The sequence below is a fragment of the Esox lucius genome, chromosome 5 (assembly GCF_011004845.1).
Source record: "Esox lucius isolate fEsoLuc1 chromosome 5, fEsoLuc1.pri, whole genome shotgun sequence".
Taxonomy (NCBI): Eukaryota; Metazoa; Chordata; class Actinopteri; order Esociformes; family Esocidae; genus Esox; species Esox lucius.
Window position 1 is genome coordinate 34,045,328 of NC_047573.1, and position 17,547 is coordinate 34,062,874.

The following is a 17,547-nucleotide window of genomic DNA, read 5'->3' on the forward strand; positions in this document are numbered from 1 at the left end:
ATGCTTGGGATGGTGTTCTTGGGGTTGTACTCATCCTTCTTCTTCCTCCAAACACGGCGAGTGGAGTTTAGACCAAAAAGCTCTATTTTTGTCTCATCAGACCACATGACCTTCTCCCATTCCTCCTCTGGATCATCCAGATGGTCATTGATGGTCAAACTTCAGACGGGCCTGGACATGCGCTGGCTTGAGCAGGGGGACCTTGCGTGCACTGCAGGATTTTAATCCATGACGGCGTAGTGTGTTACTATTGGTTTTCTTTGAGACTGTGGTCCCAGCTCTCTTCAGGTCATTGACCAGGTCCTGCCGTGTAGTTCTGGGCTGATCCCTCACCTTCCTCATGATCATTAAAGTCCCACGAGGTGCGATCTTGCATGGAGCCCCAGACCGAGGGAGATTGACCGTCATCTTGAACTTCTTCCATTTTCTAATAATTGCGCCAACAGTTGTTGCCTTCTCACCAAGCTGCTTGCCTATTGTCCTGTAGCCCATCCCAGCCTTGTGCAGGTCTACAATTTTATCCCTGATGTCCTTACACAGCTCTCTGGTCTTGGCCATTGTGGAGAGGTTGGAGTCTGTTTGATTGAGTGTGTGGACAGGTGTATTTTATACAGGTAACGAGTTCAAACAGGTGCAGTTAATACAGGTAATGAGTGGAGAACAGGAGGGCTTCTTAAAGAAAAACTAACAGGTCTGTGAGAGCTGGAATTTTTACTGGTTGGTAGGTGATACTACTTTTACTGGTTGGTGGGTGATACTACTTTTACTGGTTGGTAGGTGATACTACTTTTACTGGTTGGTAGGTGATACTACTTTTACTGGTTGGTAGGTGATAATACTTATGTCATGCAATAAAATGCAAATTAATTATTTAAAAATCATACAATGTGATTTTCTATTTTTAGATTCCATCTCTCACAGTTGAAGTGTACCTATGATAGAAATTACAGTACCTGCACGTACCTGACTTCTACATCAGGGATTCCCAAAGTGTGGTACGTGCACCCCCAGGGGTACGCGAGCTGCCACCAGAGGGTGTGCGAGAGGAAAAATGTAATGGCGGTCTGTTTTTTTAAGTAGGATTTTCCCATACAATATAAAAACACGAACAGTAAAAATGTCCATAATCGCTTTTATTTTAAATAAAAAACTATAATTTATTTGTTTTATTTTTAGAAACGTAAAAATGTCCATAATCGCTTTTATTTTAAATAAAAAACTATAATTTGTTTGTTTTATTTTTAGACAGCTGCTGTCTTCTTCTACAAACTGCTTTTCTTTTATGCACTGCAGCCGCTACTATAAGCGTGCCGACTCGTTTCATTCATTCATTCCATATACATGTAATAAATATGCTTAACTGGCTGAAATCAGGGAAACTGTCAAGTGGGACGTCTAAATATAAAGTTGTTAGTCACGAAAGAGGAGAGGAAACAAGAGAGAGTGAGGATTTGGAGGCAACAGGGACAGAGAAAATAGAGAAAGAAAATGAGCGGGAGTCAGAAGTTGCGCCAGAGGAAACCGAAGAGGAGGGATGATGGCAAAAAAAAGGTGATGAGGGTGAACACCAGACGGGGAAAAAAAGAAGGAAATATGATGACTATTATCTGGGTCTGGGCTTCACTTGGATCGGCAATACAGATTGCCCAAAGCCTCAGTGCGTGTTGTGCAGTGAAGTTCTAGCAAACAGCTGTCTGAAGCCGTCTTATCTCCGTCGTCACCTGCACACGAAACATGGCAGTTTAATTAAATGTATTGTACTGTCTGTCGTTCTAATTTCCATAACCGTTGTGTTATGATGATGATGATGCTAGCTCCACGGTCATTAAATAGGCCTAGCCTGCTATTGCTGCAATGTTTCTTTTACGCAGCTGAAAATAACCGTGCTTTCTGAGCCAGTCTGTCACTTGTCCACTTAAAAGTGTAAGCTTGTGCGTAGCTTTGTTGCATTATTTCAAAACTTTGTTGATGTTGTTATTGTCATGCGTGTTCTGGTTATTTGCGCATGATTAAACATGAGTCTTTATATGGCGATAAAAAAAGCTTTGTTGCATTTGTATTTTTTTTTAAGTGGGGATTAGGGGTGCGCCAATCCGGTTGGGACATAGAAGGGGGTGCGCAGGAAAAAAAGTTTGGGAACCGCTGTTCTACATGCTTTGTAAGTAGGAAAACCTGCAAAATCTTGTTTTCCCCACTGTATGTTCCTTGTGAGGAGGTGGACTTATCCACCCTTTTTCAAGACTGTAACTGAAACGGGGTGAGTATGGTGAATTTGCTAATGTGAAAAAACCTTAATGGCGCCACCGTTTGGTTGATAAAAAAACCTCCTTGCAGTAATTTTTTATGTATCATCCCTGTCAACATATATACCAAGTAGAATTATTATACCATTATCCTTGTAGGAGATGTGCACATCAATGTGCAAAACAACGCCCCCTCACATGTTCATTGGTCAATAACATCCATGTTTTTTGACATACTGGCGTAGCTGATATAAGTTTTGCAGACCTTCGTCCCTCAACGCCAAACATCCAAGTACAGATGTCGCTCATTTAATAACAGCGTTTTCTTCCTGCGGTAAGATCAGGTAGATTGCGTCAACATAATGTACATTGCATCAAACTGTGATTGCTCTATTCCAAACACATGGGGGAGCTAGAATGCTGAAAATGCTATTCGTTCTCGAAAAATGTTTTCTAAAAGACACACACTGTTTCCTAAAATAACACGTTATAACGAATTTAAAACCGAGATGTTTCTAGTTGCAACTTCATCACTAATATAATTACGAAATGTTTTAATAAAGAAGTATATAAATAGCCTACAAAGAAATGAAGAATATTTGTTTAAACATTTAAATTATCTTAAGAAATAATAAAATACAAAGCAAAACTATTTGTTACCATCATAGTTTTGAAGTAAGGCATGGTACAAAAACACATCTTATGACAGTTGGTACCCTGACTGCGATTAGGCTCTATTGTATTTAATAGACAAATGCGTCAGTCGCTTATTTTTTGCATCAACTCATTTGTTTGATCAAATCAGCCAATATGGCTGTTAAAATTCCTGAATTCCAGCCGTATAGAATAGCTACCAAATTTATGTTTTAAATAACAATACTGCATAATAGCCTAGATACCATACCATCTTCTTCCGCTTATCCGGGGCCGGGTCGCGGGGGCAGCAGTCTAAGCAGGGATACCCAGACTTCCCTCTCCCCAGACACTTCCTCCAGCTCTTCCGGGGGGACACCGAGGCGTTCCCAGGCCAGCCGGGAGACATAGTCCCTCCAGCGTGTCCTAGGTCTTACCCGGGGTCTCCTCCCGGTGGGACGGGACCGGAACACCTTCCCAGGAAGGCGTTCCGGAGGCATCCGAAACAGATGCCCAAGCCACCTCAGCTGACCCCTCTCGATGTGAAGGAGCAGCGGCTCTACTCTGAGCTCCTCCCGGGTGACCGAGCTTCTCACCCTATCTCTAAGGGATCGCCCAGCCACCCTGCGGAGAAATCTCATTTCGGCCGCCTGTATCCGGGATCTTGTCCTTTCGGTCATGACCCAAAGCTCATGACCATAGGTGAGAGTAGGAACGTAGATTGACCGGTAAATCGAGAGCTTCGCCTTGCGGCTCAGCTCTTTCTTCACCACGACAGACGATACATCGACCGCATTACTGCAGAAGCTGCACCGATCCGTCTGTCAATCTCCCGTTCCATCCTTCCCTCACTCGTGAACAGGACCCCTAGATACTTAAACTCTTCCACTTGAGGCAGGCACTCTCCACAAACCTGAAGTGGGCAAGCCACCCTTTTCCGACTGAGGACCATGGCCTCGGATTTGGAGGTACTGATTTTCATCCCCACCACTTCACACTCGGCTGCAAACCGTCCAATTGCATGCTGAAGGTCCTGGCTTGAAGGGGCCAACACGACAACATAATCCGCAAAGAGCAGAGACGAAATCGTGTGGTCCCCAAACCTGACACCCTCCGGCCCCTGGCTGCGCCTAGAAATTCTGTCCATAAAAATTACGAACAGAACCGGTGACAAAGGGCAGCCCTGCCGGAGTCCAACATGCACAGGGAACAAGTCTGACTTACTGCCGGCAATGCGGACCAAGCTCCTGCTTCGGTCGTACAGGGACCTGACAGCCCTTAGCAAGGGACCCAGGACCCCATATTCCCGAAGCACCCTCCACAGGATGCCGCGAGGGACACAGTCGAATGCCTTCTCCAAATCCACAAAACACATGTGGATTGGTCGGGCAAACTCCCATGAACCCTCCATCACCCTGTAGAGGGTATAGAGCTGGTCCAGTGTTCCACGGCCTGGACGAAAACCACACTGTTCCTCCTGAATCCGAGGTTCTACTATCGGCCGTATTCTCCTCTCCAGAACCCTGGCATAGACTTTCCCGGGGAGGCTGAGAAGTGTGATCCCCCTATAGTTGGAACACACCCTCCGGTCCCCCTTCTTAAAAAGAGGGACCACCACCCCGGTCTGCCATCCCTGAGGCACTGTCCCTGACTGCCACGCGATGTTGCACAGGCGTGTCAGCCAAGACAGCCCCACAACATCCAGAGACTTGAGGTACTCAGGGCGGATCTCATCCACCCCCGGTGCCTTGCCACCGAGGAGTTTCTTAACCACCTCTGTGACTTCAGCCCGGGTGATGGACGAGTCCACCTCTGAGCCCTCATCCTCTGCTTCCTCAATGGAAGACGTGTCAGCGGGATTGAGGAGATCCTCGAAGTACTCCTTCCACCGCCCGACGACATCCCCAGTTGAGGTCAACAGCTGCCCACCTCTACTGTAAACAGTGTTGGTAGGGCACTGTTTCCCTCTCCTGAGGCGCCGGATGGTTTGCCAGAATCTCTTCGAGGCCAGCCGAATGTCCTTCTCCATGGCCTCACCGAACTCCTCCCAGGCCCGAGTTTTTGCCTCCACAACCACCCGGGCTGCAGTCCGCTTGGCCTTTCGGTACCCGTCAGCTGCCTCAGGAGTCCCACCAGCCAACCAGGCCTGATAGGACTCCTTCTTCAGCTTGACGGCATCCCTTACTTCCGGTGTCCACCACCGGGTTCGGGGATTGCCGCCTCGACAGGCACCGGAGACCTTACGGCCACAGCTCCGAGCGGCCGCTTCGACAATGGCGGTGGAGAACATGGTCCACTCGGACTCAATATCTCCAGCCTCCCTCGGGATCCAGTCGAAGCTCTGCCGGAGGTGGGAGTTAAAGATCTCTCTGACAGGAGACTCGGCCAGACGTTCCCAGCAGACCCTTACAGTACGCTTGGGCCTGCCGAGTCTGTCCAGCTTCCTCCCCCGCCATCGGATCCAACTCACAACCAGGTGGTGATCAGTTGACAGCTCCGCCCCTCTCTTCACCCGAGTGTCCAAGACATACGGCCGCAGGTCAGATGAAACGACAACAAAGTCGATCATCGACCTGCGGCCTAGGGTGTCCTGGTGCCACGTGCACTGATGGACACCCTTATGCTTGAACATGGTGTTCGTTATGGACAAACTGTGACTAGCACAGAAGTCCAAGAACTGAACACTGCTCGGGTTCAGATCAGGGGGGCCGTTCCTCCCAATCACGCCCCTCCAGGTGTCACTGTCGTTGCCCACGTGGGCGTTGAAGTCCCCCAGTAGAACGATAGAGTCCCCAGTCGGAGCACTTTCCAGTACCCCTCCCAGAGACTCCAAGAAGGTCGGGTACTCTGCACTGCCGTTCGGCCCGTAGGCACAAACAACAGTGAGAGACCTATCCCCAACCCGTAGGCGCAGGGAAACGACCCTCTCGTTCACCGGGGTAAACTCCAACACATGGCGGCAGAGCTGGGAAGCTATAAGCAAACCCACACCAGCCCGCCGCCTCTCACCATGGGCAACTCCAGAGTGGTGAAGAGTCCATCCTCTCTCAAGGAGTGTGGTTCCGGAGCCCAAGCCGTGCGTAGAGGTGATCCCGACTACCTATAGTCGGAACCTCTCAACCTCACGCACGATCTCAGGCTCCTTCCCCGCCAGCGAGGTGACGTTCCACGTCCCTAGAGCTAGTTTCCGTGTCCAGGGATCGGGTTGTCTAGGCCCCTGCCTTCGACTGCCGCCCGATCCTCTCTGCACCGGCCCCTTATGGTCCCTCCTGTGGGTGGTGAGCCCACGGGAGGGCGTAGCCTAGATTTAAACAGCAATAAAACACAAATTCTATGATCCAACAAATGCTTTTTCATTTAAATTAGTCAGCATAATGAACTCTTCACAATCTTTGGGAACTACATTATAGGCGACACCAGAGACATTGCTATGATCTCATTGTCCTCTGGGTTCATTTTCTTTATCGATCCTCTTCCTCTTTTTAACAGCAAGCCCTAATCGTGGCAAGTGAATTATGCCATTCACTTCAAGCACTTTTACATAACATCTTCCCGTATCTTTTGCTATTTTAAGTCAATGAAGGTTTACAATTCAAATGTCCAGCTGAGTGTCGGTCGAAAATAGATCAATCAAATCTCACAAAGATTGTGAATAGCTCATTTTGCTAACTAATTTAAATAAAAAACATGTGTTGGAACAAATAATTTGTGTTTTATTGCTGTTTAAGTTCATGCTATTATACAGTATGGCTATTTAAAACACATGTCCGGTAGCTCATCTATATGGCCGGAGTTCTCGAATTTTAATGCCATATTGGCTGTTTTGATAAGACAAATAAGAGACTTTGCTTGTCTATTAAATAATAATGATGTGAAATTAGGCTGCATTGCGGCATTGCTAAACTATTCTAAACTTGATTTAAACATACTGAAATACAGATGCAACTTTTATGTATTTGTCAATGCAATTGATTTGGAACATACCATTTTGAACACCCTCCTTCAATTACTTTTCCTAAATAGGTGTAGTTACATTATCAGAATTCTATACTCACAAACAGAAAACAATTTAGAGACTAATTACCGTTTGTCTTACATTGTATACCTACTTAACTGATTGGGTTAAAGTGGAGTAATTAACAGTAATTTGTTGACTTTAGGCCACTGTACAGTAAATAAACAAATGATATGTTCTGTTCAAACACCATTTTATTAGAAACTTTAGAAAAAAAAAATGTTATTTACCTCTGAAAATATTAATTAAACATTGATGGGTTTAACATGTAGCCTATTGCCTGTTTAACAATCTAAACCTCCTTCATGTAAACACGCTATGTTAAACACCTGAATTATATTTATATTGTACTTAATCAAAGAAATATGGTGGGAAAAGTAATTTCTTTTAATAAGTTTTTATTAATAAAAGCAGATGCAGTCTTCAGGAAATAATAGTGCAGAAAAGTGGCATCAATGACACAATAAGTAATGTACTTGGTAAAAGTCTACAATTAGCCCACATAAATGTTAACTTAATTGTTGTAATCAACAGCTATATTCCCAGTCAATTGTATTTTGGTTTAAATTATTACAATTAATGAAAAGGAAGAGATTCACGTGTTTAGACCTATAAACATGGAATCAAACACAGCAACATAGCAATCCATGAATAGGATTATAGTAGACAATATTCCTCCAATTTTCAAGTGGGTGTCGATGTTCTTACAGATGCCTCCTGGTGGCCATTCTTAGTATTTATTTGGCACTGCACTTTTTGCAAGCGTGATGAGCTTGCAAAAAGTGCAACTCTGGAGGCTTGTCACAGCGTCACCATAAGACCGACATGCTTGCCACTGCACCAGAAGTTGCGGCCCTTGGCCCTATACTACCATAAAGAATTGGGCACCTTTAAGCCATTTTATCTAATAATTAAAGCTGCAAGCAGCGTTGAGCATGTTTCAGCATTCAGGTACTATTGGCCTTTCACCACTTGTGCATTGAGAGATCCATGTGCGCCATCTATTCAATGATTGTCGAGATAATGCATGAATTATGTTTCTTGTCCAATGATGCCCCTATGAGGCCAAAGTCAGTCATTGTTTATACATTAGCTAGTTTATTACCCTGATTATGTGTGCTAAATGTAAATTACACTGAGGGATACAGATAAAGAGATAATGCCATGTAGCTATTAAGTCGCCACCTTGTGATCAAACTGAAATGTTCTTTCAAGTGTTGTGGACATGCACATCAAATAATTCCATTTAGCAGGTTTCAGCATTGAAGCTACTATTAGCCAGATTGCACATTTTCTTCAATATATATCCCCAGTTGAAAGCAATGCGACATCTATGGTTTTACCTTTCCTATAGTTCCCCCATGTGAAACATCATTAACACAAATTAAAATCAACCCTGATTATGTGTACCAAATGTTATCTCACCGAGTGTCAAATAACAACAGATATTTGTTAGGCCAAACTGAATGTACTTGCATGTTACAATAGTTTTCAGGACGATTACCTCCAAAGGTATTATAATACAATTTTCTGCATCAGATAAATATGGATACTTCAAAAGTCTGATACTATCAGAGCAGTACAATACTTAAAGCACCAAACAATGTAACTAGGTACTTGTTTTAATTTCTCAAAATTTTAAAAATGTAGCCTAATTGTATGGTAAATATAACCAGCGTTGTGTAGGTTACTTTTTTTAAATGTAATCCATTAGTTACCTGTCCACATTTGTAATCAGTAATGTTACTTTTTGATTACTCAATCTCAGTAACATAATCTGATTACTTTGAATTACTTGTAGATTACTTTCATATTAAGAGGCATTGGAAAACAATTAGGAATAGCCTATAACCAACTGAACACCTTTTGCAGGATCAATCAATGTTAGAGTTTACATAGCTGGCCAAAAACGGAATTCACATTTTACCTTATGTGTTGTGTAGGGGTGAAGAGTGCTTGCCTCAAGTGGAGGAGTTTAAGTATCTAGGGGTCTTGTTCACGAGTGAGGGAAGGATGGAACGGGAGATTGACAGACGGATCGGTGCAGCTTCTGTCGTGGTGAAGAAAGAGCTGAGCCGTAAGGCAAAGCTCTCGATTTACCGGTCAATCTACGTTCCTACTCTCACCTATGGTCATGAGCTTTGGGTCATGACCGAAAGGACAAGATCCCGGATACAGGCGGCCGAAATGAGCTTTCTCCGCAGGGTGGCTGGGCGATCCCTTAGAGATAGGGTGAGAAGCTCGGTCACCCGGGAGGAGCTCGGAGTAGAGCCACTGCTCCTCCACATTGAGAGGGGTCAGCTGAGGTGGCTTGGGCATCTGTTTCGGATGCCTCCGGAACACCTTCCTGGGAAGGTGTTCCGGTCCCGTCCCACTGGGAGGAGACCCCGGGGAAGACCTAGGACACGCTGGAGGGACTATGTCTCCCGGCTGGCCTGGGAACGCCTCGGTGTCCCCCCGGAAGAGCTGGAGGAAGTGTCTGGGGAGAGGGAAGTCTGGGCATCTCTGCTTAGACTGCTGCCCCCGCGACCCGGCCCCAGATGAGGCGGAAGAAGATGAATGAATGAATGTTGTGTAGGCTACAGTGCCTTTGGAAATGGGTTTCTAAACCATTGCTTTTTACTTCAATATAATTTGGCTACATTACATGCTTAATGTCTGTCAGATATTCAGTCATTCCAATTAATCCAATAAACCTTGATCTTCCAGAATCTGACTTTTTATCCGAACATAACCCAAAATATAATGATGCTTAAGCTTGTTCTGTTATTTGTGTTTTATTTATTGTTGAAAAATAAATGGCAATTACTCGAAAAGGGTATTGATATTGATGTATATAAAAATTAAGATATCTGTAGCTTTTCACACAAACTAAATCTGCAGTAGTCTGATGATTTGCTCCACAACCAACATTGTCAAATGTTGCAGTAACCCCCGGCACGCAAATGCACGTTTGCAATCGTGAACACCTGCATAGAAATAAGATTCACCCATGCAAATGTAACCTGCGATTATCATGGCCACCAGTGATGAATTTTCAAAATGCAAATGAAAGAAATAAACTGTGATTATAAACCTGCATTCTTAGCTTAAAGTAAATGACGTCAGCAGCCAACGATAACCAATGAACACAATTTTCAGAGATACAAAGTAAGCAGAATCACATGTATGTGCGGAATATGAACAGAGTTGATGTGGCCTCATCAAATGCAAATAATCACCCATTGGCAGAGTACACACATTTCTCCTCAAATGTCATGGTAAATTCCATATAATGTTTTATCTTGAAGTCAGCGCCATGTAACAGCTATCCAACAAATAGTTGCCTAATCTATTAAACAACTCCTGTAAAAGTTATTTGGTGCAATTCGTCCTGGCTGTGTTGTTCGGTGCATTTCACAAACCTTGAAACTTGAAAAAGATATTAGACCAGGTAGGCCTAATGCTTATCATTGTTCTGAGAATAATGCGTAGAGTAGATAACTAAATAACATTTTATATGACTCTGCTAATATTATCGAAAATATACTCTGTTTTTACCAGCCATCCAACCAACCAAAAACTAGCGCTTCCTCCGTCACTAATCTGGTTATGCGCGTGTCCACCTTTGCGTGCATGATGTTCATACACACAACTGAGGCGCACAATCCATATTTTGGTTCAAATAACAATGTTTTTATAACATTAAATAATAAACACAAACATACAACGTGTCATAATTATTTCAATTTAAGTAATCCAAAAGTAATCATAAATTTTTTCTAAAGTGTCTGTAATCCGATTACAATATTTTTTTCGTTACGTAAGGGATTAGAGTTGCTACTTTTTTATAATCCTTGTTTTTACCCAACTCTGAATTTAAGTTTTTCAGTATTCGTGGAGCATATTCATGAATTCACCGTTTGCTTGTTTTAAGATAATGATGGGGTCAGAAGAGATAATCATTATCATTTTCAAATGTGTGTTTAGTGAAGTATGTGTATTAACATCAATGACTGAGCAAAATATCTTAGAAAAACTTAATTTTGATGATCAAAAGAATATTACAGGTGGCAACAATGAAACCAATACCTTTCCAGATGTAAATTTATTTGGAAAATACCCTCCCTATTCTTATTGTAAAAATATGTTGACTTTGGTTTTGCTCTTCTTTGGCCAAGGAGGTCATAGGACATATTCATAGCTTGGTACACTAATTGTCATTGAATCTTATGAAGGCTTAGACATAGAGGCAGGGTCATAGTGATTTGAAATTAAACAGATAGCAATAGACAACAGAGATTTGTCTTGCTCAACATACATGAACATATAGTACATCAACATCAATATGCCTGTGTGATTATTTTATAATTCACAATTCAATTATTTGTGAGAAACCACAGAGTCATATCTGGGAAGTATCCTCCCAATGTTGAGAAAGATCTTGTTGAACATTCCTGTTACATACAAGCAACTCTGTGTCTGCAGTAATGGTTACAGTGCAAAATCTGGAATTTAGGATAAATATGGTATGTTGTCCATTGAAACTTTTTAGCAATTCAGCTTTTGTAATATGTTAAATAGCAATTTCTGTTGCCAATCATTCCAAAGCACAAAATGACGCAAAAAACGAATTATGCTTTTTGTAAAGACTACATACTAGGATGTTCTCCCAGTCATCTGTCTTGCTTGTTTGCTTTTGTGTCGGTTATGTTTGCATTTTTCTTAAGCAATAAAGCCTATCATACCCTAAAAGCCTCAAACTCAACTCTGGACCTCAAAACCAGTTCCACTCTGTTTTTTCATTGAATCAGGAACTTATTTAGACCTGAGGCACCAGGTAGGTGCAATTAATGATGAGGTAGAATAGAAAATCAGCAGGAATCAGATCTCGTAGGATATGTAAGAGTTGAGTACCCCTGCTCTAGAGGCTGACATGATCTTTGTACATTGTTGACCACCTTAATCTGATAAGGTTAGGCTGACAGGTAAAACCAAAAAAGCTGAAATATATGGAAGGATTGATTGGGCGATTATTTTGTTCAGTTATTTAATTTGACAACATTCAAGCTTGTTTTATGTGGCTCAGTTGGTCGTATTGCTAGCATATAGCACTTTTTCTGTTCTTATTTTACCAGTGAATTTGATTGACAACATATTCTCATTTACAGTAATGACCTGGGAGCAATTATGATTCCTTGGTCAGGGACAAATAAAATATATTTTGCATTCCCGGCTTAGGGTTTGAATCTGGAGTGGCAGATGACCAAGAGTGTAAAGGGCCAGTAATTGAAAGGTTTCTGGTTTAATATCCTGATACGCTTTGGTGAAAAATCTCTTGTTGTGCTCTTGAGCAAGACACTTAATCCAAATAGGTCATGGAAGTCGCTCTAGATAAAAGCATCTGCTTAATAACTAAAAATGTAAACGTCAACAGGTAGTATCCTTTCAGTTATTGGTCAGATGCCTTAAACACAAGGCCATCAAATATTTCATATAGCACCCAAGAATGATGGGTTTGTTTCTGACTGAGGCCAACAATTAGAGAAAAAAACTATTGAGGGGATTTTCAGAATGTTAGTGGCTACTTAATGGCGTATTTTATGTACAGTATACAGTCAACTCAAGAATGTGAATGCGAAAAAAATCACTAGCAATGAAAATCATCACTTAAGACTACTGCAATGGACACAAAGATTGTCTCTCAGCCAGTCTTTTCCTTGATTGCTTGCAGTCCAGTCCTTCTTTTCAGATTGGTAAAGAGCAGCAAGAAGTTGACAACATAGGTTGAGACACAGACCATACAGAAATCACCCAGAATAAAGGCAAGCACGCAGGCCAGGTATAGTGAGCCAGCCACAGATACCCAGGAGGAACAGACCAGGAGAAATGCTGACCTACTGGATACAGACTGACCTGCAAGCAAAAGAGACAGTGAATGTTAACTGTGTTGGGCCCCCATGACATTTGTCAAATAATCCTCCATTTGTAGCAATTACAGCCCTGCAGACCTTGTTGAGGTAATCTGAAGAGATTTCACTCCATGCTTCCAGAGTCGCCTGCCACAAGTTGGATTGGCTGGATGGGCACTTCGTACGTACCAAATGGTCAAGCGGTTCCCACAACAGCTCAATAGGGTTGAGATAAATTCACTGTTGGAGCTGTGCTTTGGGTCATTGTCTTGTTGTAGGAGGAAATTGGCTCCTATCGAGCGCCGTCTAAAAGGTATGGCTTGGCGTTGCAAAAGGGAGTGGTAGCCTTCTTCAAGATCCCTTTTATCCTGTACTAGTCTCCCACTTCACCACTACCAAAGTACTCCCAGACCATCAGATTTCTTGCACGATGCTTGACAGATGGCATCAAGCACTCCTCCAGCATCTTTTCATTTAGACTACACTTCAAACTTAGATTTGTCTGTCCATAATACTATTTTCTAATCTTCCTCTGTCCAGTGTCTTATATTTTGCCAATATTAACCTTTTCTTTTTACTGGCCACTCTGAAATATGGCTTGCTCTTTTCAACAGCATCCCGGAGTCGCCACTTCACTGTTGACGTTGAGACAGGTCTTTTGCAGGTACTATTTCATAAAGCTGCCAGTTGAGGCCCTGTGAAATGTTTCTCAAACTAGACACTACTGTATTTGTCCTTTTATCTGGGGCCTCCCACTCCTCTTTACATTCTGATTAGAGCCTGTTTGTGCTTCATTTGAAGGGAGAAGTACACAGTGTTATACGAGATTTTCAGTTTTTTGGCAGTTTCTCATAAGAAATAGCCTTCATTTCTCAGAACAAGAATAGACTGTTGAGTTTCCGAAGAAAGTTCTTTGTTTCTGGCCATTTTGAGCTTATAACCGAATGTGCAATTGCTGATTCTCCAGATTAGCAACTTGAAGGCCAGTTTTATTGATTCTTTAATCAGCACAACTGTTTGCAGCTGTGCTAACATAATTGCAAAAGGGTTTTATAATGTTCAATTAGCCTTTTAAAATGATAAACTTGAATTAGCAAACACAACGTGCCATTGAAACACATGAGTGAAGGTTGTTGATAATGGGCCGCTGTATGCCTATGTAGATATTCCATAAAAAATCTACCATTTCCAGCTTCAATATTTATTGAAGCTGGAAAACAATGTCAACACCGTATATTCAATCAATGTGATGATATTTTAACAGAATTATTTTTTTTTTTAAACAAGGGCATTTCTAAGTAATCCCAAACTTTTGAATGGTGTGTAAATGTTCAGAATGCCTAGCTATACTGAACATTTAGAAATACAAGTTGTTAATTAACCCCTTTTTTTGTTACTTAGTGCATTCAATATTGTGGCAAAAGTACAATATGGAAATCCAATTAAATTCCAAATATCACTATTTTTGATTTCCAATTTATTCTGATAACCAAAAGAGTAGAATTCTCAACTTCAGGAGTGAATTCGAAAATTTCCTTTCAACAACTGTGAAACTGACCACAGCCCGACTACATACAATGATGAGCCAAAACATTATGACCACTCACAGGTGAAGCGAATAATGTTGATAATCTCCTAACAATGGCACATGTCAAGGTCTGGATAGATTTGATTTTCATCCATTTCTCTTGGATGCAAGAGAAATGGCCACGAGTAAAGACCTGAGCAACTTAATGGAACATTAATGGAATATCTACATGGGCGTACAGCAGCCCATTACCATTGCCCTAAATGCCAGGCGAGAAAATCGGGGCTCAATGCTCACGCAGAAGCCTACAAGCTTTCAGTTTACAGAGATGCCCTCAGTGCTACCAGTTCCTCCTACATCTCAAACATAATCATTAGCTCCAATATGAACTCCCGGACTCTGTACTCTACTAATTCAGCCATGCAATGAAACATGCTAGCCCCTCTACTCAACTTGCCAACTCTTTATTGCAGTATTTCTCATTGACTCCCCTTACATGACTAAACTTATGATATCCAAAAATACTACCTGCTCTCTGGATCCTCTTCCCACAGTCCTGATTAAAGCCTTTATACCTGCTCTCTGTTCCTTCATCACAAGCATCGCCAACCTCTCCCTCACCAACGGCATTGTCCCCTCCTGCTATAAAGCTGCAGCTGTCACCCCCATCCAAAAGAAACCTGGACTAGACACCACCATCCTTAACAATCTCTGCCCCATTTCCAACCTCTCCTTCCTGGCCAAAACTCTTGAAAGAATTGTTGCTGCACAGCTCCAAACCTACCATTCCCAAAATCAACCTCTAAGAGCCTCTTCAGTCTGGTTTCTGCACTTCTCAAGGGGGCGTTAAGGGGACGACGAAGGGGGCGCTGGAAGCAATATTGTGAAAAGGGGGGGGATGAGCTTCTTGTGGTGCAGTGCTGTGCTGCCCATTCAATGGCAATGGTATTCTCTGATGGCAGTTGCCTCTTTCAGCAGGATAATGCCCACTGCCACACTGCCCACATTGTTCGGGAATGATTTGAGGAACATGATAAACAGTACAAAAGTGTTGCCCAGGCCTCCAAATTCTCGATTGAGCATCTATTGAATGTGCTGGACCAACAAGTACGACCCACGGCGGCAATGTAAAGGACTTGAAGGGTCTGCTGCTAATGAATTGATGCCAGATACCACAGGACAACTTCAGGGGTCTTGTAGAGTCCATGCCTTGGCAGGTTGGCGCTGTTTTGGCAGCATGCGGAAGATCAACAGCGTATTAGGCAGGAGGTCATAATGTTTTGGCTCATCAGTGTAGTCATAATTGGATACACATCAGAAATGTATATACGATCAAGCAATAATTACAAAAAGCCATGCTATTAACAAGACAATGTAACAGTTGAACTGTACTGTTGTTGGCCTTAACATTTTTGTGATCTGATTGCAGCAACTTAGGAAACTGTATTATTGACCTACCCAGAGCCAGTTGCAGTGTGTAGAAAATGATTCCCAATACACTGTTGGGTTGATTCAGAGCACTATCTTTAACAATAAAGAACTCCAACAGTCCAAAACCACGTCCCCATCTGATAAAAAGAGATAAACAAAACACAAACATAGTGCTTTGTTAAGCATTCTGACTGCATTTAAACAGGCAGAACAATTCTGATCTGTTTCACAATATTAGTATTTTGACCAATCAGACCTTTTGCCAATAATTGCATATAAGATAAGAATCAGACTGCTTGTGTAAATGCTGCATAGGTAATGACTATTATACAAGCATGAAATATGTGGCATATGCATAAGACTTTTAAAAATGCATTCTCCAATTTTTGGCCACTGGTTGTTGAGTAACACTTGAGTTGAAAATGGTCCTTGGAAATTGTGTCCTATATCATGTATATGCCAATGTGCCCCAGGTCATCAAAACCTCTTGCTTTCAAACTTGGAATTTCATGACTGAGGTATGACAGTGATTATACTCATGGATTATGCAAATATTCGTAAACAACATACAATGAATACAGCTGAAAATAAGATGTTACATTTTTTTGCTAAAGATGTAGTCTGGGACTATTGCAAAGAACAAAATTGCTTTTGAAATATCTCATTTTGGAATGAATGTCTAATATGTTTGTATGTGCATAATATATCAGTAGAATCACTGCCATACCCCTGTTAGCACGGAAAATCCATGTTTGAAAGTGAGTTGTTTTTATCACATCGGTTAGAAATGTACACATACTGTACATAACATAGTACGCAATATTGTGTGCCTCTTTGACTCCACAGCGCCACATTCATTCGTATAAAGTGGCAAAGAATTGCGGAATGCATCTTTAAATTACGCATGTCCCAGAATTGTATTGTTGTTACAGTACATATTTGTTAAGAGAATAACGCAATGTTTCTCTCTTATGAAGATTGTCTAATTTGAATTTCAAAATCATACCAAAGACTAAACCACCCATCACTACATAGGGAATAATAAAACTACTTTGTCGTAAAAAAGTGTTTAATTTCTTTAATATTTTCCTTTACATTTTCAATAAAACAATAATTAAAAGGAAAAATAAACACGGTGGGCAGTCATGACTTTCTAAGGCTTGACGTGGCATGGGGGAGGGGTGGAAGGAGAGGAATAAGCTAAAAAAAAAAACTAAAACATATTATCCATAAATAAAATACTTTATTTATTATTTTACCTTGAGGTGAAAACTTTAGAGCAGCTCACATAATCTCCTAAGTCACACATTGCTCGATACTCCGGGTCCCTCTCTCGCGAAATTTCAACGTGCAGAGCGTAAAATGACAAAACCAGACCAAAAATGCAAAGAAACAAACGTGTTCTTGTCTCCCATTTAGGAACTCCACCGCCAACACAATTCGATGCCATATTATATTGTCTTACGATGTAGTCCTATACCGAAAACTGCAAGAACCCTGTTGATCTACAGTCGAAATTTAACGGCACACTCTCCAGAAAAAGTGAAAAACAGTACGTTGGGCAATGTTAAACCTTCAGCCCAATTGAACGGGTATCGAATGCCCTATGGTGTACTCCTATGAGGACTTCGCCCCACTAGCATATGCCTCTTCGACAAATATCCCAGGCGTCAAATGCTTTTCACGTGGAATTGGCTAAAGGGGTTTTATGAAGTTAGATGCGTATATTCATCAAAACTCACAAATAAAAATAGGATTTGTAAATGTGAAAAAATGTGTTGTAAATAAAATAAAACATATGTAAAC

The 17,547-nt window shown here is 41.9% G+C and overlaps 1 protein-coding gene across 1 annotated transcript; it reads right to left on the reverse strand.

Annotated features, from left to right (window-relative positions):
- Positions 1-10,612: 10,612 nt before the first annotated feature.
- vkorc1 (vitamin K epoxide reductase complex, subunit 1) lies at positions 10,613-17,393 on the reverse strand. Its single transcript, XM_034292055.1, has 3 exons — positions 17,001-17,393; positions 15,769-15,878; positions 10,613-12,786 (listed from the first exon to the last, which is right to left on the reverse strand). The coding sequence occupies exons 1-3, from the start codon at positions 17,189-17,191 to the stop codon at positions 12,575-12,577; spliced, it is 513 nt and encodes a 170-aa protein (XP_034147946.1). The 5' UTR covers positions 17,192-17,393; the 3' UTR covers positions 10,613-12,574.
- Between the last annotated feature and the right edge of the window lie 154 nt (positions 17,394-17,547).

What these genes read in the sequence shown, in the direction of transcription:
- vkorc1 (XM_034292055.1), bottom strand. Translation starts at nt 17,191, where the DNA reads ATGGCATCGAATTGTGTTGGCGGTGGAGTTCCTAAATGGGAGACAAGA. An exon ending in TCTAAAGTTTTCACCTCAAG is followed by an intron (nt 15,879 to 17,000) that starts GTAAAATAATAA and finishes TCTTTTTATCAG; the next exon opens with ATGGGGACGTGGTTTTGGAC. An exon ending in CACACTGCAACTGGCTCTGG is followed by an intron (nt 12,787 to 15,768) that starts GTAGGTCAATAA and finishes TTTTGCTTGCAG; the next exon opens with GTCAGTCTGTATCCAGTAGG.